Raw genomic sequence first — 21,672 nt, forward strand, 5'->3', positions numbered from 1 at the left:
CTATCGTACAATCTGACGACATTCTCGCTGTTACAATTTGTGCTATAAGCTGTACGACTATGACGACCCGAAGAGATGCCCTCCCTGTGTCGAAGGATCTCGTTTACGAAACGGCCCTCGTGCTCTGGAGATCGGTGGTCAACATCTTCTTCCGTGAAATCAGGCCCAGAGGTGCATTCCATATTCCTCGCGAAGGGCCTGTGATATTTGTGGCCGCCCCTCACCATAACCAAGCATGTATGGGTTACCCAGAAGATGCTAGCGAATGCTGACCCCGGGTTAGTTCCTTGACCCGCTTCTCCTCAGTTTACAAGTGCATCGGGAAACGAGGCGCAAAGTACAATTCCTGATTGCTGCGAAAAGTATGAAGAGGAAAGCAATTGGTTTCTTCGCTAGCATGATGTCGAGTAGTGCGTATGGCGTGTTTCTCAGTGACGTGACATTTACCGTCGTATAGTCCCGGTCGTCCGAGCTGCAGACGACGCTAAGCCGGGTACGGGTCAGGTGTTCTTGTCCGACGACGACCCGTGTGTCGTTGTTGGGCATGGCACGCGATTTCTCGAGGAATTCAAGCCGAAGATGCAGATAATGCTCCCGAAAGCCGTCAATTCGGCTGTGGCTGAAGTGGTCGAGGTGATTTCTGACACTGAGCTCAAGATCAAGAAAGAGTTCGGCGGAGAGAGCGGAAAGGGAACAGCAAGGATTCGTGAAAAGCTAAAGGAGTTACAGACAGAAGGCAAACAAGGCTTTAGTTTCATGAAGATGCCTTACGTTGATCAGCAGGAAATGTACCACCATGTCTACCAATGCCTGACAGATGGTGGGTGCATTGGGATATACCCTGAGGGTAGGTCGTTGTGTTTCTAGCAAACGGAAGTAGCGTCATCCAAATTGAACGTGCAGGTGGTAGTCACGACCGGACCGACCTCCTACCGCTGAAGGCTGGAGTCTCCCTCATGGCTCTAGGAGCTATGGCAAATGACCCAAATGTAAAAGTCAAAATTGTGCCTGTCGGTCTGTCGTACTTCCATCCACACCGATTCCGTTCTCGGGCCGTTGTTGAGTTCGGTACGGCGCTGGATGTACCAGAAGATCTCGTTCAAATGTTCAAGGAAGGCGGGACGCAAAAAAGACAAGCGGTTGGAAAGCTGCTCGACTACATTTATGACGCTTTGAAGACAGTCACAATTCGAGCGCCAGATTACGAGACATTGATGGTCAGTCCAACCAGATCGCAAAATCGCAAGTATAAATTGTATAACGCCCTACTTCCTTCAAGTTGTGCCAGGCTGCAAGGCGACTGTACAGAACGCCCGGCCAACACCTGACACTAGGGCAAGTTGTAGAGCTGAACCGTCGCTTCCTCGAGGGTTATCTACATTTCAAAGACGAGTCCAAGGTGCAGAAGCTTCGGAGCGACGTCCTGAAGTATAATCGGATGGTTCGAGATCTTGGGCTGCGTGATCACCAGGTAGGTGTCGGACACATCACGCCGCCAAAGTTGATGTCCGAGGTTGCGTAGGTACCGCATGCACAGAAAGTCGGTTGGAAGGCATTAGGTCTATTCACGTATCGGCTGGTTTTACTATTTGTCTGGACCCTGCTGGCCCTTCCTGGTGTTATACTCAACGGCCCCATATTCCTCGCTGCCTCAATCATATCTCGGCAGAAAGCGAAAGGCATGTCCCTTTCCCTTGTGTCTGTAGTTTTATCCTTACGCACCTATCAGAGGCGCTCGCCGCTTCTACCGTTAAGATAGCTGCCAGAGATGTGATTGCAACATGGAAAGTTCTGATCTCCCTGGGACTGGCTCCTATTCTGTATGGCTTTTATGCATTCCTCGCGACCATGGTATCCATCGAGGCTGGTGTTCCTCTGGTATGGATCATTTGGACACCAATTCTTGTAATGGTCACATTACCATTCGTGGGATACGCTGCGCTTAAGTTTGGCGAAGCTGGGATGGATGTTCTCAAGTCAGTGGTCCATTGCAACACCTGGAACAGTACGAGGCTGACACTTCGCTCTTCAGGTCACTAAGACCATTGGTAGTCGCATTGGTGCCCGGCCAATCACATTCACTGGACAAGCTTAGGGCAATGCGGGTCACAGTCTCAAATGAGCTCGCTGAGGTCATCAGCGAGTTTGGCCCGAAGTTGTACGAGAACTTCGATGAAGTAGGTCTGAAACATCGATTTGCGTGTAAGGCTTGCTGATGCAACTCACAGTATCGCATTCTCGTGCCTTCTGCCAGTGTACCGGCGTCCTCAGGCCAACCCGGCATTTGGCGACGAAAGAGTGGAACCGGAGGCATAGACGCACAGGGCAACCTGCTTGTCCATCCTATGGTAAGCGACTCCCACCTCCTGCTTACCATTCATAAACACAATTATACAGACTTGGCTGGACGAGCGACTGTTTGGCTGGAGCCGAAGCGCCTCACGAGGTACCAGCGCATGGTCGGGCTCGCGCAGCCACGACAACAGTCGTGTACAGTCGCCCGACGCGTCCGATGACGAAGAGGGCGACTATGACAACGTGCTCGGATACCTCGAGAGACGGGGCAGCTCTGCGCCGCGTGAAGGACCCCGCAGTCAGCGAACATCCTACGCCAACTTGCACAAGATGCACAGCGACACAAGCTCAAGTGCTGCACCATTCCCTCCGGCTGCCAGCGGTGCAGAAGCGGTCGAGACAGATGGCCTGCAATTCCGACCACGAAAGGGATCACGAACCAGGAAAGCGTCCTTGGAGACCACGATCCCCGTCGAGCGAATTGGTGAGCTCGACAGGCAAGAAAAGTTTTGTGAGGCTACGGAGGAGCTCAATCACGAAGTGGAGGACGGGCAAGCAATGAAGGACCAGTAATGTCAACTTTTCCTGTGGGCTTTGTACGACATATAGCAGTAGTAGCTGCACTCGTATGCACAATGCAGATCATGCAGCTCGGTACAGCTGAATTACCTGAAGAGGTCGCTAGTCGTACAAGTCTGGCCGCCTTTTGCCTGCAGTCAGCACCTCCACCCCGGTCTCGGTGATGCTGGGAAAATGAGATAAGACCTGGATCAACCGATATTCGTGGTCACACAACGGGGAACGTACACAAGGGTATCCTCAAACTGTGCACTGGGTTTTCCATCGACGGTAGTCGCCGTCCAATCGTCCGGCCAATGTACCAGGTCCCAATTATGACCCAAATTTATCATCTAGAATCGAGAATACGTGCTGAGATACTGCCCTATGTATGATTCGCGCAGTCGACTTACCGGCTCAATTGTGAAGATCTTCACACGCACAATTAGCAGTGAGTTATTGCACGCTATCGGAATGAGGAAAACTTGCGCACCATGCCAGGTTTCATCGTGCCAACAGCCTTGTTTTTGGCATAGTGCGGCACGTTTGGAGCGCAATGGAACAGCTCATGGATGCCGTGCCCACAATATGTTCGCACTACCGCACAGTTGTTTGCGCGTGCGATGGGCTCACTGCGGGGCAGGATGGAGTGAGCGTGAAGAGCGATTATGCGGGGCGGAGTGGAAGACGCACATGGTCTTGCCAAGGTCACGGAAAAGGGCACCTGGTTTGCACAGTTTGATAGCCTCGTCAAGGGACTGGCGTGCAGTGCGCAAGAGCTTTTGTGTGTCCTCGTTGATACGGCCGACAGGGTATGTCTCGTTCAAATCACCGTGGAAACCTGTTCGGCATTTCGTATCGTCAACTTCAGGTTGGGAAACTTGCTCCGTGCGCACCATCATAGTACAATGTCACATCTGAACACAGGCGTTTCAGGATCAGTGAAGGCTTTCATCGGTGGTGGAGCAGCCTCACCAATGTTGATGATGTCGCCTTCTTGCAGCCGACGCTGGTCCGGAATGCCATGGCAAATTACTTCGTTGATGGACCTATGAATGATAAAGTGAGCCCACATGAATTCAGTGCCGGACGGATGGCACGTACGTGCAGACGGATTTCGGGTACCCTCTGTAGTTCAACGGTGACGGGTAGGCATTCCGCTTGATGGTCTCGTTGTGCACGATCTCATCGATCTCATCGGTGGTGATTCCAGGCCGGACATGCGAGGCAGCGATGTCAAGAACTTCGCGTGCAAGCTGGTGGTACATGCGGTTAGTTGCACTAGTGCGGGAGAAGAATCCGCTTTGCTCGCAGGTTGGAGGCACGGACGACAGGCGCACTCACCCTGCACACCGTCCGCATTTTCTCAATTTCCTCGGCATTCAGGATTCTTATCGGCTGGCCCGCCCGTCTGCTCTCCGATATTGGGTTGCCTGCGGGGAGGAATGGTCATGGCTCGCTTACATCGTGGTTTTCACCCCGCGGAACAGTCTGGTGATGATCGTACCGTCTTCTGCATAGTCCGGCCGTGGGATGTGCTCAGGAACGTGACGTTTCGGGGAGAGCGGGTACGCTGGGCGCAGTGTGCCTGTGAAGTTGAAGCCGCCGAAAGGGTTGAATGTGCCGTCTGCAGGAGACGCGAAGTCAGCGGACGAAACATGCGCAGAGAACCATAGTATTGACTTTTGTTGATATTTGGGTCTTCGAGGAGTGGTTGACGCGATGCAAGGTCGTGGATCAGTTTATGCGTTTTCTGATGGTATGATCAGCACTTGTAGTGCGTCTGGTGCGCGAAAGTAGAGTCTCACCCCTACAGATGGTTGTCATGGGCGATCCATGTCATGTATACTCAAGAAGTGATCATAACCAGCGACTTACATCCTGCCTTGAAGCAATCTTGCCCGCAGAAGAACGAGCCACTGATTCCGAGCCTGCGGCGCGTCAGAGGGGACGCAACGCTTCGAAAGGCAACGCGAGCACTGACTTGTGGCAAGTAGGGCATTCGAGACGAGAAGGCGGGTGGCCGTTCGGGCAGATACTGCTCTGGCAAGGGATCCCAGGCGCACTCATACTTGTATATAGACCGGTAGAGAAAGGATAGAAAATGAGGCGACGCTCATCTTGACTCGGAACACGAATTACACCGGGTCACAGCGGGCGCTTAACGTCCGATCTTCCGTGCCGACTTTGAAAATGATTTTGATTGCTCAGGCTCCGTCGCCAAGACTACTCTCACCCAAAGGCGGAGAATCGTACATGAAAACTGTGTGTATCTGGTACGAGTAGATACATGTATTGTTGAGACAACCCTCGCTACGCGATGGTGGCAAGAAAACAGCGATCTCAAGGGAGCGTCCCCGAAGCCTTACGTAGTATCACTGGGTTGCAAGAAGCCACCCCGTCTTCGAATCTGCATCCCGTCATCGGAGCCCACCGCTTGTCCATCAGACGAAGCAAATGCCCTTGCGCGACCATCATCCTCCCGCAACTTCTGCAAGTCCGCGTACGAGTTCTGGTGGCTGCGCGAGCGCGAGTGCCCAGCAGGCTTACGGGCTTCGAGGTAGCCGAGAACGTTGTCGTAATCGCCCACCTCGTCCTCGGATGGCGCAGGAGAAGGTGCGCGGCTGATCTCCGTGCTCGGCGTGCCCGCCCACGCACTTGTCCCACGCGATGCGCTGCGGCTCCAGCCGAAGAGCCGTTCATCAAGCCAGGTCTGACAGAACGAGCGCTGTGAGTGCGTTGCTACTCGCTACGCATAATCCTGAAAAGGACACTGACCATTGGGTGGACAAGCAGGCTGCCTTGCGCATCGACGCCACCTGTGCTGCTTTTCCGCCGCCACAAACCTGGTGTGCCAGAGGAAGGCGGAGCGCTAGCAGACGGAACCGGAATTCGATCCTGTCGTGACTGTGAGTCTTTGTATCAGTATCATGAGAGCACATCACTTGCCATGTCAAAGTCATCCCACAGCTTGGGTCCGAACTCGCGCACGACATCGGCAAGCTCATTTGATACTTCGATACGCATCGCCTTCACCTCGTCGAGCACCCGCGACTGTCCAGGTATGAGCGTGATAAATAGAGGCCGCAATGACCTGTAGTGCGCATGTCAGGCGATGTGGACGCAATCTGCCAGTCATTCGGCACCCACTTGAACACATCCATTCCGGCTTCACCGAATTTGAGTGCCGCGTACGCAATACAAGGCAGTGTGAAAAAGGTCACAATCGACGTCCATACGACCCACAGCGTCGACGTGCCCGCCCTGATGGCGAGGACGGCCGCGAGAAACGCATAGAAGCCGTACAAGACGGGGGTCAGGCCCAGGGCGACGAGGATTTTCCACGTTGCGACCACGTCGCGCGCAGCCACTTTGACGGTTGATTCGGCGAGCGCCGCTATGGGTTGTATATGTTAGCTCCTACCGTCCAGCCATGCTGTTGGATTCGCGCACCTGCGGCCTTTCTGCGCGAGATGATTTTGGCAGTCATAAAAATGGGCGCGTTGAGAACAACGCCCGGGAGCGCGAATCCTGCCCACACGAGCAGCAGCCCGACACGGTACACGAACAGGCCAGCCAGCTTCCAGCTCGCCTTGTGCGCATGCGGCACCTGATGGTCGCGCAGGCCCAGGTCTTGCAGCCGTCGATTGTACCACAGCACATCTGCCCGGAGTTTTCGCACCTTCGGCTCGTCCTTGAAGTGCAGATAGCCCTCAAGGAAGCGCCGATTGAGCTCAACGACCTGTCCGAGTGTAAGGTGTTGCCCGGGCGTCTCGTACAGTCGCCGTGCTGCCTGGCAGAGCTGCAGTCACACAACGTTTGAGCGAGGAATCCGAAGTAAACGACAGAGTGTATGGATTTACCATGAGCGTGTCGTAGTCTGGCGCGCGGACCGTCACGATTTTCAGCCCGTCGTAGATGAGGTCGAGCAGCTTCTGCACCGCTTGCCGCTTCTCCGCGCCGCCGCGCCTGAACATCTCAACAAGCTCCTGGGGCACGTCAAGCGCAGTACCGAACTCGACTACGACGCGCGAACGAAAACGATGTGGGTGGAAGTAGGACAGCCCGACGGGGACGATTTTGACTTTGACGTTGGGGTCGTTCGCCATGGCGCCGAGTGCCATGAGCGATACGCCAGCCTTGAGCGGAAGTAGATCTGTGCGATCGTGGCTGCCGCCTGTGGAACATTCTCAGCTGCGTTTCATGTCAGATGTAGGGACACCTGGTTCTCGCTGCCATGCTCGCGTCTGCTCAAGGCTTTCTCTTCTTGCAACTGCAGCGAGCGTCATGCCGAAGCGTGCGACCTGATTAGGACGACATTGACTTTTGCCAACAGCCCTCAGGCAAATTGTCCGACAAATGTCAAGGTCCTCCTACCATGCCTGCTAAGTGTGCAGCGAGCGAACAGTTGTAGACGTTGCAGAGACCTGAGGTCCCACAGTGATAATACCGACCTTCCGGAAAGATGCCGATGCCGCCTCCATCCGTGAGGCATTGGTAGACATGGTGGTACATCTCCTGCTGATCGACGTGAGGCATCTTCTTGAAATCGAAGCCTTGCTTCCCGTCTGTCAGTTCGCGCTGCTTTTCCCTGAGACGCGTGGTGCCGCCAAACTCCTTCTTGATGCGGAGCTGTGTATCGGATAGGACCTCGACAACCTCCGCGACAGACGCGCCGACAGACTTTGGGAGCGAGATTGTCATCCTAGGTTTGAGCTCAGAAAGAAAGCGGGTTCCGTGGCCGACGATGAGACAAGGATCGTCGTCTGAGATGGCCAATTGGCCAGTACCGGGTTGAGCAGTATCGGCTGCACGCACGACGGGGACTGGCAAGGGGTTAATGACACGGAGAATCAGCTATGTTATGCGCAAAACTCACTGCTGGATATCATGCGGGCAAAGAAGCCGATGACCTTGTGCTGCATACTTTTAGCGGCAACAAGAAATTGTACCTTCCGTCTGGTCTCCTTGAATACCTCGAGCGCGAGCAGCATGTCAACGAACTGTCTTGAATACAGTCAATGTGCGCAAGGAATTGCCAGGAGGGGAAGTACATGCTTGGTTATGGTGCGGCGCTACGGTAAAGATGACGGGACCATCACGGGAGATGTGGAAGGCACCTCTAGGCCTGATTTCACGGAAGAAGATGTTCATGACGGTGCGCCAGAGAAACATGGCGACCTCATAGCGCAGGTCCCGCTTGACAGTGGGTGCATTTTGCAACGAAGACATCTCGACAAAGACCTAGGCCAAGCAATAGTCCGGAAGAGTCTCAGAGCGCGTCCAAAGCCAACGCAAACCTCGCGGCGGGCGGCAGAGACGGTGGGCTGGTGGAGACACGCGATCACGATCCTGTCAAAGTGTCCACGTGCCGAGGCGACGCGTCGACGCGTCGCATCAATGTCAATACAACTGCTGCCGTCTTGACGTTCTCACACGCGTCTGCTCCAGAGCGTTCGCTTGTTGCGGTATATAGATTCTTCATTTATCATCTTCACACCCATCTGCCGAACCATGACGCATCTTCAGCCGTGATCTTCTCCAGGCCAATATATATGGTCGTTGACAGCGCGACCCTGCGTTTCCAGCCGCTTTCAACACATCATGGCACTCCCTCCATCCACAGACGTCCTCATCATTGGCGCAGGCCCAGCAGGGCTCTCGTGTGCGCTCTCGCTCGCACTACAGGGCCTCAGAAACTTTGCAATAGTCGACTTCCTCCCCAGCGGCCAAAACACCTCCCGCGCGTCGGTCATCCATGCAGGAACCCTGGAGGTCGGTGAGATGCTTGAGGCTTCTCGACAGTAATGTGTGCTGATATCGCAAAGGCCCTTGACGGCGTAGGATGCGCGCAGTCGCTCGTAAACCTAGGTAATCGCGCCCCAGCGGTCGGCGTATGGTGTGGAGGACACTACGTCCAGACCACCAGCTTTGACACCCTCGCTCCCTACACCAAGTTCCCGATGGCGCTCCTCGTTTCCCAGACCGTGACCGAGCGCGTGCTCGAAGATGCCCTGTGTGAGCGCGGCGTCAGTGTCCTCCGGCCGTTCAAGGTAATAGACATGAAGGCTAACGAAGACGATCCGCGTACTGTTGATGTGCACTTTGAGAGCGGAGAGACTGTCCGCGCACGCTGTGTAGTTGGCGCAGACGGCGCGCACTCTTTGGTAACCTTACTCGAGATTCATATCTGATACTGTACTGAGACTGTCATTCCCCAGATCCGCCGCACAGTCAACGTGCAGTTCCGCGAGCCCGACAACGAAACCCGAGCCACGAGCCGGTTCGCGCACATGATCGTCGCGGACATCACCTTCACCCGCCCGCCCACACTCCCCAACGACGGCATCCTCATCATCTCCTCCCCCGATAACGCGATGATGATCGCGCCGCTGCCCGCGTCTACCCCGTACGAAACGAACGCGCAGGAGAAGGCGCAGATCTACCGCATCGGGATCAACGTCCCGCGCGCACTCGGCACGCCCCCTCCGTCTCCGCCACTCGAGTACGTCCAGTCTCTCCTCGCCGCGTGGGGCCCGCGCCACCTCGACCGCGACCCGACGCCCATCGAGGTCCGCTCCGTGCTCTGGTCGTCGAGCTTCCGCACGCACTCCGCCGTCGCCGACACGTTCCTCGCGCACCTGCCCCGGCTGGACGCGCACACGGGCGCGCCGGTCCTCCTGGTGGGCGACGCGGCGCACATCCACCCGCCCGTCGGCGGGCAGGGCATGAACCTCGGGATCCGCGACGCGCTCGCGCTCGGGCCGGCACTGGGCGCATTCCTCGCGGCGTCGTCGTCCGCGGACGACGCGGAGCGGCCCCTGCGCGCGTGGGCAGATGCGCGGCGGGTGCGCGCGCTGAGCGTGATCCGCATGGTGAAGGGGCTCGTCGCGGCGACGATGGTGCCCGACCAGACGACCTGGGTGCTGGGCTGCATCCCCATCAACCTGTTCTGGCTGAGGAACACGATGATGCGCTGTGCGATGCGCTTGCGCTGGGTGCGCATGATGTCTGCGTGGCGCATGAGCGGGCTCGCGTTCAAGGATTGACTATCGTGATTTTTCGTCTCGGATGGTATACGGGAGGCTTCCTTGCAATACACGATATCTACAATATGTACGTTACATCTGTAATAGCTCTCAAACAATGCTACCGCGCTGCCAACGCAGCGCCGACGTCCCCGACAAGCTCCCATACCTCCAGGACCCACGGCTCCAGAATAGTAGTAGCCGCCTTCTTGCGCTCCTCCTCTGTCCGTAGGTGCCGCACAGCGGCCTCGTCACGCTCCGCTGTCATGCCGAGGTTATGGTAGACGACGGAGAGGAGATACTGTACGTCCTGTAGCGAACGCAGTATTTCGAGCGTTGCGTAATCCGCCTCGGCCATGCTCAGGTAGGGCAGGCACTCCCGGAGAGCCTCGGCTGTCGGGATCAGAGAGTACGTCAGAGGCGGAAACGCCGTGCACGGCGACTGGGAGTACGTACGCGACGAGTCGCCCGAGGCGATGATGCACCGCGCGAGTGTGAAGCACGCTAGCGCGCGCTGCTCGAGCTCCGCGCCACTGATGACCTGTCAGTCAGGCCGTGTGAGACGCTGATCACCCTTCCAATGCGGAAGGAACGGGAATGTCTACCTGAGGCATTATCTCATCAATGATCCTGCGACACCACTGTGTCATCCCAAACTCAAGGCCGACGTCCGCAAGTATCACGAGCGCTGTCCTGTAGAGCCCATACCGTCCCTGGAACTCGGCATGCCAGAGCGCCTTCAACAGCGGCTCGACCCATGCATGCGCCTGGTCAGCATGCTGCAATTGCAATAGTAAGGCCACGACGCGTTCTGACGGAGAGCAGCATACTCACCCGCATTTGCATTGCTTCGTATATGGGGTCGCGTACCATGGACCCGAGAGGTGTCGGCGACCAAAACCAATACTCGCGTGCTCTGTACACTCCATGAGGCCGACGTTGTTTCAAAAAATCAGAGAATTGGCGCTCTTGGCCGCTATGGCAGTTGCATGAACATGAGGTACTAGGCACTTCAGAAGCATGCAGCACGTACCGTCGGCTAGCACGGAGGGCGAAGATGTGCCATATCTTGTTTGCCCAATTATGGTATTGAGTCAGTGTGAGCCCACACCAGACATCCGGTTCGAGCAGGATGGCAATGGCGTCTTCGTATTTACCTTGGCGCGCACGCTGTCACCAGCAAACTTTAGTTTCTATAGGTATCAGTGCCCACCATCACTTACATGATACGCCCGGTTCAAGTTGACGATAAGGCGATTGTTGTCATCTCCGCCGACCTCAGTGAACGCAGTGACGATATTCTCTTCAACCTGAGCCAATTGGATACTGCCTGTCAAGGAGATACATGGGTTTCGTGAGGGGCGCCACGCTCAGGGCACTGACCATGCATGTTCCAGACGACGCTCTGCACGGCATGCTGTCCCCACTGTTCGGCCTCAACGAATGCGCCGCGCTGGACGTCCAGCCAATGGTCATACAGACCTGTTGCCTGCACAATTTTCTCGAATGACGCGCTCAGTGGTTGTTGCTGTAAGAGATGTGATACTTGTACTACGGTGACCGGCGCAGTGGACTTACGTTGCTGATCTGAACGAGTTTTTGTACGTCGAAGAGGACCTCCAGGGGATGCAGGTCGGGCTGAATGTCGTTCAGGATTGGTTTCGCCCCACGCTCAGTGGGCGGCAGACGGTGGAGCAAACTGCAAGACATCAGTATACCACAATAGGACGCGGTACTTGTTCGGATACGTATTACCTCATGCAGTGCTGTAGAGCAATTTTGTCCCCAACGGTACGGGCAACTGCGACAGCCTCTTGGAGAAACTACAGTGAGGCATGCAAGATACGTTGAAAGGCACATGTACGATGCATCTGTGTAAATTACCTTGCGACAAGCGACATATTCATGGTTCAGATAGTGTTTTCGTGCTAGACCTAACAATGCATGCTGTCGGAGCCCTCTGAACTTTGGGTTCGCACCTGCACGGCTCTGCCAACTCAGAACACTCACGAATCACTGCCTTGATGAAAATGCTGCTCAAAAAAGCGTCTAAGATTCTCAGTGGCGATGTTTTCATCTCCAACTGCCAGGCCCTTCTCAAATCTAGCAAGGCCACAGTGTAAGCGGTCTGACTCTAGAAATTGATGCTTGTATTGCATACGCGGCATAGGCCTCGCCAGTCGCGAGGGGTTTCTTGTCAAGTGAAGTCTTGTGAATCTGGTAATCTTGATTCTGATTGACCAGGTATTTGGCGTGAGGAAGAGCTAGATTGCGTACTGTTTGTTAATTCATCTTTCCTGATGTACTGATAGCCCGCCATGACTCTAGGGTGAGGGTCTGGTTTGGTGCTCTGGGATACCCAATCGATGTAGTCCGTATGTAGCTTCGCCACACCTGTGAACGATAGCTTGCAAAAGCTCAAGAAGCAGCGGCGACAGAAGTATCCGAATAGCGATCGGCGAATCTGACACAAGCTAGCATTGAGCTCACATTCCTTGATCACTGGGTCGAAGGACTTACAAATTTGCCGCTTCCCTAGCGAAGTAAGAGTAAGCACGCCACTTACAGGATAAGAGCGAGGGTGATGAGCTTCGTACCTCCTCTTCGTCTTTCTCATCATAAAGGAGGGGTAAGCCTGACGAGCCATACTAGGATCATGTTTTACGACACTCGAACGCGATAGCTCACGTTCAAACATTTCAGTAAATTCTTTGGTGGTCGAGAGCCTGAATGGCTATTTGCAGAAATTCACTTGATGACTCGGCCGCGGTCAGATCCGACTCACCGTTAGCGCAAATTTACTATTGAAATCCTTGGAAGCAGGCAGATCTCCAAGAGGGCCTTTCTTTATCTCTGCAGCTAGCGCGGTATATCCCTTCGGCTCCGTGACCTGCATTCATAAGCCAGGTGGCGTTGGGAAGAGTGACCACCAAACGGACCTCTGCAGTCTCACGCAGGAGAACGCGGTATATATGGGCGAAGAAAGGGGGCGGCAGAGCATCTGGTTGTGTTCTTTCAAACTCCAGGAAAGTCAACAAGAACAGGTTCAGGAGATTGACATGATGAGGCCGGAGAATGTGACTCGTTGTAGGTGGCGGCGGGTCAGACATGTTGTATGCACGCTCGCCAGAGAAAATACTCAGTGTGCGCGCGCAATGATTCGACAATCTTAGCAGCTCGCAGCGGCAAGTGCGGTGGGGAGGGGATGGGGATGGGCGTTTACGCGTCGCGGGCTACTGAAGCGCGGACGCGATCGAGGGTGCGCGTGACTCTGCATGTTTTCGGCGCTCCGTGCTCTGATTGGCCGATCACTTCGAAGACTGTTACTGCTGCTTGGATTCCTGGACTTGAGCATTGCACTCCAGTCCGCCCCTCATGGCCGTTCAACAATCACGCAAACGCACGGCACCCCAAAAGCAGGTTTGCGCTGCTCCCGCTTTCTTTGTTTCACTCTTACCCGTCGTATCGCTTTCTCGTAGGGTCCCACCAAGAAACGCAAGATCACCAAGGCTGCCGATGGCGGAAAGAAGGTGCCCGCTGGGACAAAGGGTAAAGGAAAAGAAAAGGCCGCCGACAGAGAAATCATACCAATACCCGCAAATGATGACGACGTCGAGCTGTCCGAGGAGGACTTGGATTTACTCGAGGAGTACGGCGATGCCGTAGGATTCCTGGGCAAACTGGATCGGAAGGGTATTGCTATGTGCGTCGCACATCTCATTATGCCTATATCCCACTTCTGAACGACGCGTGATGTTATGCAGGAGTAAGAAAGAGACAGAGCGGCTCCGTCTGCTGTACAAGCCGGCTCGCGCCCCCAAGATGGATGATCTGCCACCCGTGGACTCTCATGACGAAGATGACAGTGCTTGGAGCTCTGGAATCAGCGACGCTGGTGGAAACGAGCACTTGTCCGACGCCGACTCGGAAGCCGCTTCCTCTTCCAGTAGTCCCCGCAAACACAAGGCACACGGCACCTCGGACGATGAAATGCCTTACGAAGCATTACCACGCAAGCGGCGGCCATCATGGGAGCCTGAGTCAAAAAAGGATGAGGGGATTTCGCGTCTGCCCATTAAGCTCGCAGACGGTCGGATACAGCAAAGCGAAAGCAAGGTCTTCTTGTCCAAGAATGAAGAGAGTGATAGCAGCGACGAGGATGACGACGCCGAAGATGTGTCGGCACATCAGCCAACCCACAAAGTCGAGGATGTCTCTACTGGCGCGCGCTTTGGACGACCAGCGGTAGTCGATGTTATTGGAAACAAGTCACGCAAGGCGCGAATACAAGGCGCGAAGGAGCAGATTGCCGGAATATGCCAGGAAATTGTGTCCGATCCGGAGAACAGCGTATGTATTTCATTTCTACGTGATGCGCCACGTACTGACGTCGTATCAGCTCGGACTGCTCAGACGATTACACACGTTCTCCCTACCCGCGATATCGACGCCCACGCACCCGGAGCCTGTCCCAAATGATGTGCTCATCCGACAATTGTGTATGCTCTCGCAGCTGGCTGTCTTTAAGGACATCATACCCGGCTACCGCATCCGTGCATTGACCGAAAAAGAGAAGACTGAAAAGGTAAGCCAGATGGTCCAGCGGACGCGCGAATGGGAGCAAGGCCTCGTTAGCGTCTACCAGAGCTACCTCCGCGTGCTCGAAGCGGAAGTCAAAGGTGTGATCCGTTTTTACCTTCTGCGACGCGTTCCGTGTTGACGTGCCCGCGCCAGCAAAGAGCGAACTGCTCGATACAGCTCTGCAGTCCATGTGCTCGCTGCTTGTGGAAGCAACGCATTTCAATTTCCGTGTCAATTTGATGGGCACGATCGTTGCCTACTTGAGCAAGCGATCCTGGGACAAAGTGGGCCGTCTTCTTGATCTTCTCTGCCATCGCCGCCTCACGGGTAGAATTGTTACAGACGTCCGATCTATGCCTCAATGCCCTCATTAAGGTGTTCCGCGCTGACAACACGGGAGAAGCGTCGCTCGAAGTAGTCCGCCTTCTCAACCGGATGGTTAAGGAGCGCACGTTTCACGTCCACCCGGAGGTGCTGTCGTGTCTGCTACATCTTCGATTGAAAACGGAGCTTGGTGTCCGTGCGTCCGACCACAAGGCGGATAAGGAGAAGAGCGACAGGCCACATGGCAAGGCCCGCGGCAAAAGCAAGAAACCCGATCAGCCCCATCTGAGCAAGAACGCGAAGAAGGCGCTGAAGGAGCGGAAGGAAATCGCGAAGGAGATGCGCGAAGCTGAAGCTGAAGTCGACAAGGAAGAGCGGGCCGCGACGGTAGGCACCGGTGCCGGTCCTCTAGTTTAATAACGCCGCCACTGACCTGTTGTCTGTAGCAAACGGAGACGTTGAAGCTCCTCTTCGTCCTCTATTTCCGAATTCTGAAAACCCCCAAGCCAACTCTTCTATTACCGGCTGCGTTGCAGGGCATATCGAAATTCTCTCACCTGGTGAACATTGACTTCTTCAAGGATCTGATGCAGGTCCTCAAAGACATAATGTTCCTGGATCCCGTCAGCAAAGAAGGTTCAAGCCACATGGTGCACGACGCCTCTGACACCGCTGTGGCCCAACACCAGTTGCTATGCATCGTCACCGCCTTCGAGCTCCTCTCAGGGCAAGGTACGCCCTCCCGCACTGGTCGCCACACCCTGATCGCTGACCATACGATCGTGTCTTCCAGGAGAGGCTCTTGACATTGATCTGACGGATTTCATCAACGGGCTCTACGCCATCCTGCCCGCACTGTGCCTTGCGCCTGACGTTGAGGCGTCGCCCGCGGCGTCGTTCAAGTCGGAGGTCCGCGTCGCGCGGCCACAGTCGACCGCGGACATGCTCTTCCGCGCGCTGGACCTCGTGTTCTCCCCGCGCGCGTCGGCGTCCGCTGCGCCCCCGTGGCGTGCAGCCGCGTTTGCAAAGCGCCTGCTCGGCGCGGCGCTGAACTGGCCGCCAGCGACGGCGTCCCGCGCTGTGGAGTTCGTCGCTGCACTCGTCGAGCGCGACCCCAAGCTCGAGGCGCTTTTATCGACCGAAGACCGCGCAGGCAACGGCGTCTACCGACCAGACCTCGACGACCCCCAGCTTAGCAACCCCTTCGGGACGACCTTCTGGGAGCTGCATCTCCTGGCCAACGACCACTGGGATTCGAAGGTGCGGGCGCAGGCCCGGAAACTACTGCAGCAGCAGTCGTCATAGTGCTCAGAACCCGCCCTCCGTCTCGTTGGCAAGGGTAAGATGGGATAAAATGAATTAGCGGCTACATTTGTTTTGTTGCGACGGGGATCGTCGACCACTAAATCTACAACGACTCCGGTGCTGCGAAACATTAATACAGAGCGCGGTTATAACGAGTAAGCGACGGTACAGCGATGAGTAGATACAAACTGTCCGCAGGTCCGAGGGCAGCAACGACGGGGAGAACGAAGGAATGTCATAAATAATCTGTGGACGCCAGGGTATACCCGGGTCAAAAATGGGCGCACGCTTGTCTACCGGAACGACCTGGGTGCGTTAGTGTGGGGCGACGCGCCCCCGGCGCTCATCGCGGCCGCGCGGCTGGGATCGAGCGCATATGATAAGGGGACGTCCTCGCCGAGGCTCGGCGGGCGCGCGAATAAGGGTATCTGCGGCGCGGCAGCACCTCTGTGGGCGGCAGGGAACAGAGCCGATGAAACGGGCGATGTGGGCGGGGATGCGAGGGGCTGTGAGGATGGCGTCTGCCACGGATACTTGTGGAACCCGATGAGGTCCGCGCGGGGCTCGGTCCCTGCGCCGCCCGTGCGGTCGAGGACGTAGATGACGACGGCGAGCACCTCGCGGTCGACGACAAACTGCTGCGTGATGGTCTGTATCGCTGCAGGAGCAAAAAAAAACACGTGTGCTGTCAGTCAACATGCGGCGCAGGCGTGCACGCCGGGGGCTGGAAAGCGAGCCGCGCCGCACACGCACCGGGATCGAGCCACCTGCAGTTCGTCAGCGACGACTGGGGGAGCGTACTGCCGCCGGCCGGGGCCTGTTGCTGTTCACAGTAGCCGACCTCGTGTTTCACGCACGTCTTGCCCGTCCAGAGCTTCGTGTGGCACTTGGCCGCGACGGCCCACGGCGCCGCAAAGCTCGCGATGCCTTCGACGGTCTGGAACATCGACGCGGTGTGTACGTCCGCGGGTGGGACCCGCACTTGTATCCGCAGGAGGATCCGGCACGGGGACGGGGGCTGCGGGGAGCCCGTCGCGGAGCCGGCGATGAGGCGGTCGACATCGATCATCGCGAGGGTGGTGGAGCCCATGTACAGGTTCAGGTGGCGCAGCCGATTCGGTGCGTATGCCGCGGGCTGGCCCTCGGGCGCGTCTGAGAACGCGCTCGTTTGCGGCAGGTTGAACAGCGTAGGCCCCAAAGATAGTGGCTCGAGCTTGACCGGCTGGACGGAGTGTGGTCTGGCGGTAGCAGGCGTGACTGTCGCGAACGGATCAGGCACACAGCGCGATGGCCCCGCAGTGGGCCCCATCGCGGGATCCACGGCGATGTAAGACATGGGCTGAGCAGCAAGCTGGGGACCCGCGGAAGAAGGCATGATATCATACGGGAACTCCGTCGTGGAATACTCAGGCGTGGATGAAGCGGAGGAAGACCACGAATTGCGCCAGTCTGAGCCGTCCAGGCTGGTCGACGGATGCTGTTCTGGCGAGCTCGTACTGGCGGTGCTCTGGGGCGAGGCCAAAAGACCGTTCTCCTGGAAGAGCTCTTCGCCTCCGGCTACGAGGTGGAATTCTGGATCAACCGTCAGCCGTGTTCAGGTTGAATTGAGGACGTGCGTGTGCAACCGTACCGGGCTCGCCTCTCCACATATTCCGCAGGACCTGGATGTGACTCGCGACCTGCTTCTTGGAGCGGTCGATGCCATGTTTCTTGAGATGCTCGACGAGGAACTGGTTGCGCCAGCGACTGCGGCCGCGAGAATACGTTGCCCAGGGCGACTCCCAGTACTTGTGGAGGCCTGCAATACAAGCGAGTGATGGATCGGGTTCTGGGTCATCATGGCGGCTCCTGATATACGTAAAAAAAGACTCACCGTCAACGAAGATCTTTTCGACCTCTTGTGACCAGACCTCGCTGCCGTCCTTGAGGAGTTTGTGGTGCTTGCGCTGGGGCGTGAGGGACTTGCGCTTGAGAGAGTCAGTGAGAGACTCGATGCTGGCGTTGGAGGCCATGCTTGGTAGAGTCAAGAGCGAAGAGGATATGTATTGGTTGAACCCGTACCGTAACATTACGTGCCCGGGACAATAACACCATGTGAAATTGGCGGGGCAGGATTAGGAAGGTACAAGGGGAGAAGGGAAGACATGGGGAGAGACGGCGAAGGGTATATATATGTGCAATGGCCCTTGAAGAGACCAAAAGCAGCAAGCAGATGCTGATAGGATGGCCATCGAATCTCACATATGCGATTCGGCGCTGAGGAGAGGGAGCCGAGAAGAGGTGTGATCCGGGAATGGGAAGAAAGAGCCGCTGATGTGGAGATGGGACAGAAAGCTAGCAGACGCGCGACACGGCCCCTGTCCGTCAGAGCCCTCGACGATCGGAGGCGACTGCGAGGGCACAGGAATGGGCAAGAGCCCCGAGGGGGCCTGGGCCCGGTGACTGTGTGGTGGCGACACCCTCTTTCGCACCCGGCGTCCCCTCACAGCTCGGGCGCGTTGGATCAGGTGTCTGCGCGGAGGTGTGCCCATTGTCAGGCTGAAGCGTTCCACTTCTCATGTGGCCCGGCGATGAAGCGAGTCCGCACCGATACCGCAGCCCTTTGTGCCTTCCCGAACGGGACAGCGGCCGCGGTGGCCCCAGGGAAAAGACGGCAACGGGAGTCGGCGCTATCGATAGAACCCCGGGGACGCCCAGTGCGCGCCTTGCAGACGAGAAACGAGAATATTGCCAGTGAGACGGGACGAGCTGCACACCGCCGCTTGCGCACAGCGGAAGCAAATATGCCCACGGCGAAGACCTCCGCTCCGTATGCGGGCTCTAGCACGAAAGCAGCATCTTGGGCCCAAGAGACTGTCCACATGGTCGCGGGCGTGACAAGGTTTGATGAGAGTGCGCGCATGGGGCGGACAGCTGTGCGGGATCACCATCGCCATCTGCCAGCGAGGTCCGCGGCGACTCTGCCAGGCGCGCGGTCGTCCTTGACGCCCGCCGCGCGCCGCGGATACCGGCGCTACCCCCGCACACACACAGACATAGCGACCGGTGCAGCCGTCCTCGGCGCTTCGGGCGGAGCTCGTCCCGCCGCCGCCCCGCGCCACCTCGCCACCGGCCCGTACAGCCTGCCAGCGTCGGCGCCTCTCAGACTCCGCCTCAATCTCTGACGTCGCAAGCAAGCGTCCCGGCGCTGCCACAGGCCGCGACGACATCCCATGGGCTCACAGGACTCGCTCACCCACAGATGGCTCCGCCACAACATACAGTCCTACCCCGCACACGACATTGTCTTCGCCCACACCGACGCCGTCCTCGCCCGCTACCCCACAGTCCGCCCAAAGACGGATGTCTACAGTTCAGTCCCTTCGTGTCCACCCGTCGCGGCATGCTCACGATCTCATCTCCAGCATATGACGACGGGCGCACCCAGCTCCTGCTCTGCCTCCATGGCCTTCTCCCTATCGCGTACCGCGGCGCGTCGTACAACATTCCCATCGCCATATGGCTCACAAGGGAGTACCCCCGACAGCCCCCTATTGCATATGTCGTCCCCACCACCGACATGATTGTCCGCCCCGGTCCCGACATGGATGTCAGCGGAAGATGCCAAGTAGAGTATCTGCGCAACTGGCAGAGGAAAAGCGAGGTCCGTGCCCGCGTGCTCATAACGCAGCTTGTCCATTGCTCGTGCCAGCCTGATCCGCCGAATACCGTCTAGGGATGCAACCTAGCTGCGTTAATACAAGCAATGCAGGACAGTTTCTCACGTGTCCCGCCCGTCAATGCCAAACCGGCTGGGGTGCCGTCCTCCTCAGCCATGCAGAGGTCGCAGACGACAAGTCCGGAATATTCTGCGCGACCGCCGCCGCCCCTCCCGGGCGCACAAGCCCGTTCGCACACGGCCTCTCCCCCTAGTGCTGTCACCCAAACTGATGGACGTCCACCCCTTCCCGCCAGACCAGCTCATTCCGCTGTCATTCCCGTGCAATTTTCCAGCAGTTCTACCATTCCTCCCTCTTCTCCTCCTCCGAACAACGACCGGAGCGATTCTCCCAATGTGCTTGCGAATGTGCGCATCGCTTTGTCCCCTATATGCACCGATTCATTAACTATGTGCTTCTGTCCGATCGCATTCGCAGGCATCTCTTGGCATGAGACCCCCGCCTCCTTTACCTCCGCATCCGCCGGTCGCACCAGGCGTTTCTCCCACCGCTCACTTACCGGTGCCCCCGACGTACACTCCACACCCACACAGCCCACTTGGCGGTATTCATGATACCAGCACTCCCTCTGCCCGGTCACTCAGCGCTCCGATGGCCACGGTCCGCCCGTCGAGTCAGCCGTTCCCCGCCTCCGCACCACCACAATCCCCATATGCGGTGGCTCAACCGGCGTTTTCCCCACCTCCTGTTCCGCGCCACCCTCACGTTGTCGGTCCGTCACACCAGGCGTACTCACTTCCTGTTTCGCCGGCAGGCGATCCACGCCTCGGCACGTCCCCGCCCCCTTTGCCACCTCCCTTTGTCTCGCCCCAGCTGTCCACAGGCTTCCCGCCACATCAGCCCCGCCCAGCACCCCCGGCGCCACCCCCGCCCGCTGCACTCACGCCAGCATTTTCGGTCTCCCCTCCGCCACCACGCGCGCCTGTGCCCTCCGTTATCCCACCGGACCTCCTCGACGGCGACGAGCCAGCGCAGGCGCGGCCGGGCACGCCGCCCTCGGCTGCGCCTCCGCGTCCGCCGAATCCGGAGCTGCTCCGGCTGCACGCGCAGGTGCACGCGAAGCTGCAGTCCGAGCTGGCGTCGCTGCAGCACGCGATGGCGCTCGACGCGGAGCGCCTGCGCGCGCACCAGGCGGACCTGCTCGCGGGCGAGCCGGCGATCCGCGACGAGATGGCGCGCCTCGAGGCCGTGCGCAGCGTGTGCGGCGCGGTCGCGGAGCGCATGCGCGTGGTCGTTGACGCGGGCGAGCGCAACGTCGCGGAGCTCCGGCGCAAGGGCGACCCGGAGGTGGACGAGCTCGTGTGCTCGACCACGATCGTGCATAATCAGTGCGTGCAAGCTTTCTCTCATCCGAGCCTGTTTTCGCGTCGGCCCCAGTTGCCCTTGTACTCTAGCGGCGCACTCCGCCGCATGTGGCTACAGGCTGTATTACACCCGAACTCTAACCTTGGTCGGTTTTTCTTTCTGCCAGGCTCGTCAATTTGGTGGCGGAGGACAACGCCATCGAAGACACCATTTATCATCTGCACCGTGCGCTCAACACCGGGCGGATAGATCTGGAGCGGTTCATTAGAGTGCGTTCCCTCGGGGGCTGTATACGTCTGGCTAGGTGCACAACGCTCATACACCCCCGAATTGTGTCCAGACCACGCGCGTGCTCGCGGAAGAGCAGTTCATGAAGCGCGCCCTCATCGAGAAAATCGAGACCGGGCTCCCGCCGGACGACGCGGAGCTCGCGTGGACGATGGCGTCCGAGTGGAGTGAGATGTAGAGTCCGTTCGTGCACTTATTCTTCTTCTGGGTAGTGGGCAGTGGGCAGCTGGGGGCCCAGAACACGCACACGGAAACGAAAACGAACGCCC

General features: G+C 57.5%; 8 protein-coding genes across 8 annotated transcripts; 4 read left to right on the forward strand and 4 right to left on the reverse strand.

Annotated features, from left to right (window-relative positions):
- Window positions 1-59: 59 nt before the first annotated feature.
- POSPLADRAFT_1065130 (hypothetical protein) lies at window positions 60-2,967 on the forward strand (the record flags this gene model as incomplete). The annotated part of the gene is made up of 10 exons (XM_024481905.1): window positions 60-233; window positions 284-410; window positions 458-847; window positions 904-1,217; window positions 1,280-1,471; window positions 1,523-1,679; window positions 1,730-1,976; window positions 2,033-2,177; window positions 2,229-2,348; window positions 2,398-2,967. 10 exons carry the CDS (start codon window positions 60-62, stop codon window positions 2,866-2,868), a joined length of 2,337 nt encoding a protein of 778 aa, XP_024342003.1. The 3' UTR covers window positions 2,869-2,967.
- A 9-nt stretch (window positions 2,968-2,976) lies between these two features.
- POSPLADRAFT_1044615 (hypothetical protein) lies at window positions 2,977-4,372 on the reverse strand (the record flags this gene model as incomplete). The annotated part of the gene is made up of 10 exons (XM_024478573.1): window positions 2,977-3,040; window positions 3,103-3,206; window positions 3,267-3,284; window positions 3,347-3,485; window positions 3,547-3,694; window positions 3,750-3,770; window positions 3,829-3,902; window positions 3,958-4,109; window positions 4,198-4,251; window positions 4,361-4,372. 10 exons carry the CDS (start codon window positions 4,370-4,372, stop codon window positions 2,977-2,979), a joined length of 786 nt encoding a protein of 261 aa, XP_024342004.1.
- A 732-nt stretch (window positions 4,373-5,104) lies between these two features.
- On the reverse strand, window positions 5,105-8,046 carry POSPLADRAFT_1167414 (hypothetical protein). The gene is given in 9 exon segments (XM_024487963.1): window positions 5,105-5,566; window positions 5,632-5,751; window positions 5,794-5,947; window positions 6,004-6,250; window positions 6,307-6,655; window positions 6,717-7,030; window positions 7,308-7,679; window positions 7,733-7,856; window positions 7,870-8,046. 9 exon segments carry the CDS (start codon window positions 8,026-8,028, stop codon window positions 5,219-5,221), a joined length of 2,187 nt encoding a protein of 728 aa, XP_024342005.1. The 5' UTR covers window positions 8,029-8,046; the 3' UTR covers window positions 5,105-5,218.
- A 411-nt stretch (window positions 8,047-8,457) lies between these two features.
- POSPLADRAFT_1178870 (hypothetical protein) lies at window positions 8,458-10,243 on the forward strand (the record flags this gene model as incomplete). Its single annotated transcript, XM_024488624.1, has 3 exons — window positions 8,458-8,628; window positions 8,682-9,020; window positions 9,075-10,243. 3 exons carry the CDS (start codon window positions 8,458-8,460, stop codon window positions 9,900-9,902), a joined length of 1,338 nt encoding a protein of 445 aa, XP_024342006.1. The 3' UTR covers window positions 9,903-10,243.
- POSPLADRAFT_1044618 (hypothetical protein) lies at window positions 10,003-12,991 on the reverse strand (the record flags this gene model as incomplete). Its single annotated transcript, XM_024478574.1, has 16 exons — window positions 10,003-10,274; window positions 10,338-10,422; window positions 10,487-10,660; window positions 10,716-10,857; window positions 10,915-11,051; window positions 11,105-11,211; window positions 11,265-11,409; window positions 11,460-11,580; window positions 11,892-11,984; window positions 12,043-12,157; window positions 12,276-12,345; window positions 12,402-12,416; window positions 12,479-12,516; window positions 12,570-12,615; window positions 12,667-12,771; window positions 12,821-12,991. The coding sequence occupies 16 exons, from the start codon at window positions 12,989-12,991 to the stop codon at window positions 10,003-10,005; spliced, it is 1,836 nt and encodes a 611-aa protein (XP_024342007.1).
- A 524-nt stretch (window positions 12,992-13,515) lies between these two features.
- POSPLADRAFT_1167424 (hypothetical protein) lies at window positions 13,516-16,223 on the forward strand. Its single transcript, XM_024487964.1, has 7 exons — window positions 13,516-13,584; window positions 13,646-14,231; window positions 14,281-14,560; window positions 14,616-14,746; window positions 14,805-15,173; window positions 15,233-15,518; window positions 15,580-16,223. Coding segments are annotated over exons 1-7 (2,166 nt in total). The 5' UTR covers window positions 13,516-13,582; the 3' UTR covers window positions 16,092-16,223.
- Window positions 16,224-17,595: 1,372 nt separating this feature from the next.
- On the reverse strand, window positions 17,596-18,103 carry POSPLADRAFT_1135735 (hypothetical protein; the record flags this gene model as incomplete). Its single annotated transcript, XM_024484603.1, has 3 exons — window positions 17,596-17,663; window positions 17,722-17,889; window positions 17,965-18,103. Coding segments are annotated over 3 exons (375 nt in total), but the record flags the coding sequence as incomplete, so codon positions are not given.
- Window positions 18,104-18,874: 771 nt separating this feature from the next.
- Window positions 18,875-21,657, forward strand: POSPLADRAFT_1065137 (hypothetical protein; the record flags this gene model as incomplete). Its single annotated transcript, XM_024481906.1, has 8 exons — window positions 18,875-18,883; window positions 19,316-19,442; window positions 19,496-19,734; window positions 19,807-20,157; window positions 20,228-20,275; window positions 20,537-21,138; window positions 21,282-21,384; window positions 21,456-21,657. The coding sequence occupies 8 exons, from the start codon at window positions 18,875-18,877 to the stop codon at window positions 21,579-21,581; spliced, it is 1,605 nt and encodes a 534-aa protein (XP_024342010.1). The 3' UTR covers window positions 21,582-21,657.
- Between the last annotated feature and the right edge of the window lie 15 nt (window positions 21,658-21,672).

This window comes from Postia placenta (genome assembly GCF_002117355.1).
Source record: "Postia placenta MAD-698-R-SB12 unplaced genomic scaffold POSPLAscaffold_3, whole genome shotgun sequence".
In the NCBI taxonomy this organism is placed as follows: Eukaryota; Fungi; Basidiomycota; class Agaricomycetes; order Polyporales; family Adustoporiaceae; genus Rhodonia; species Rhodonia placenta.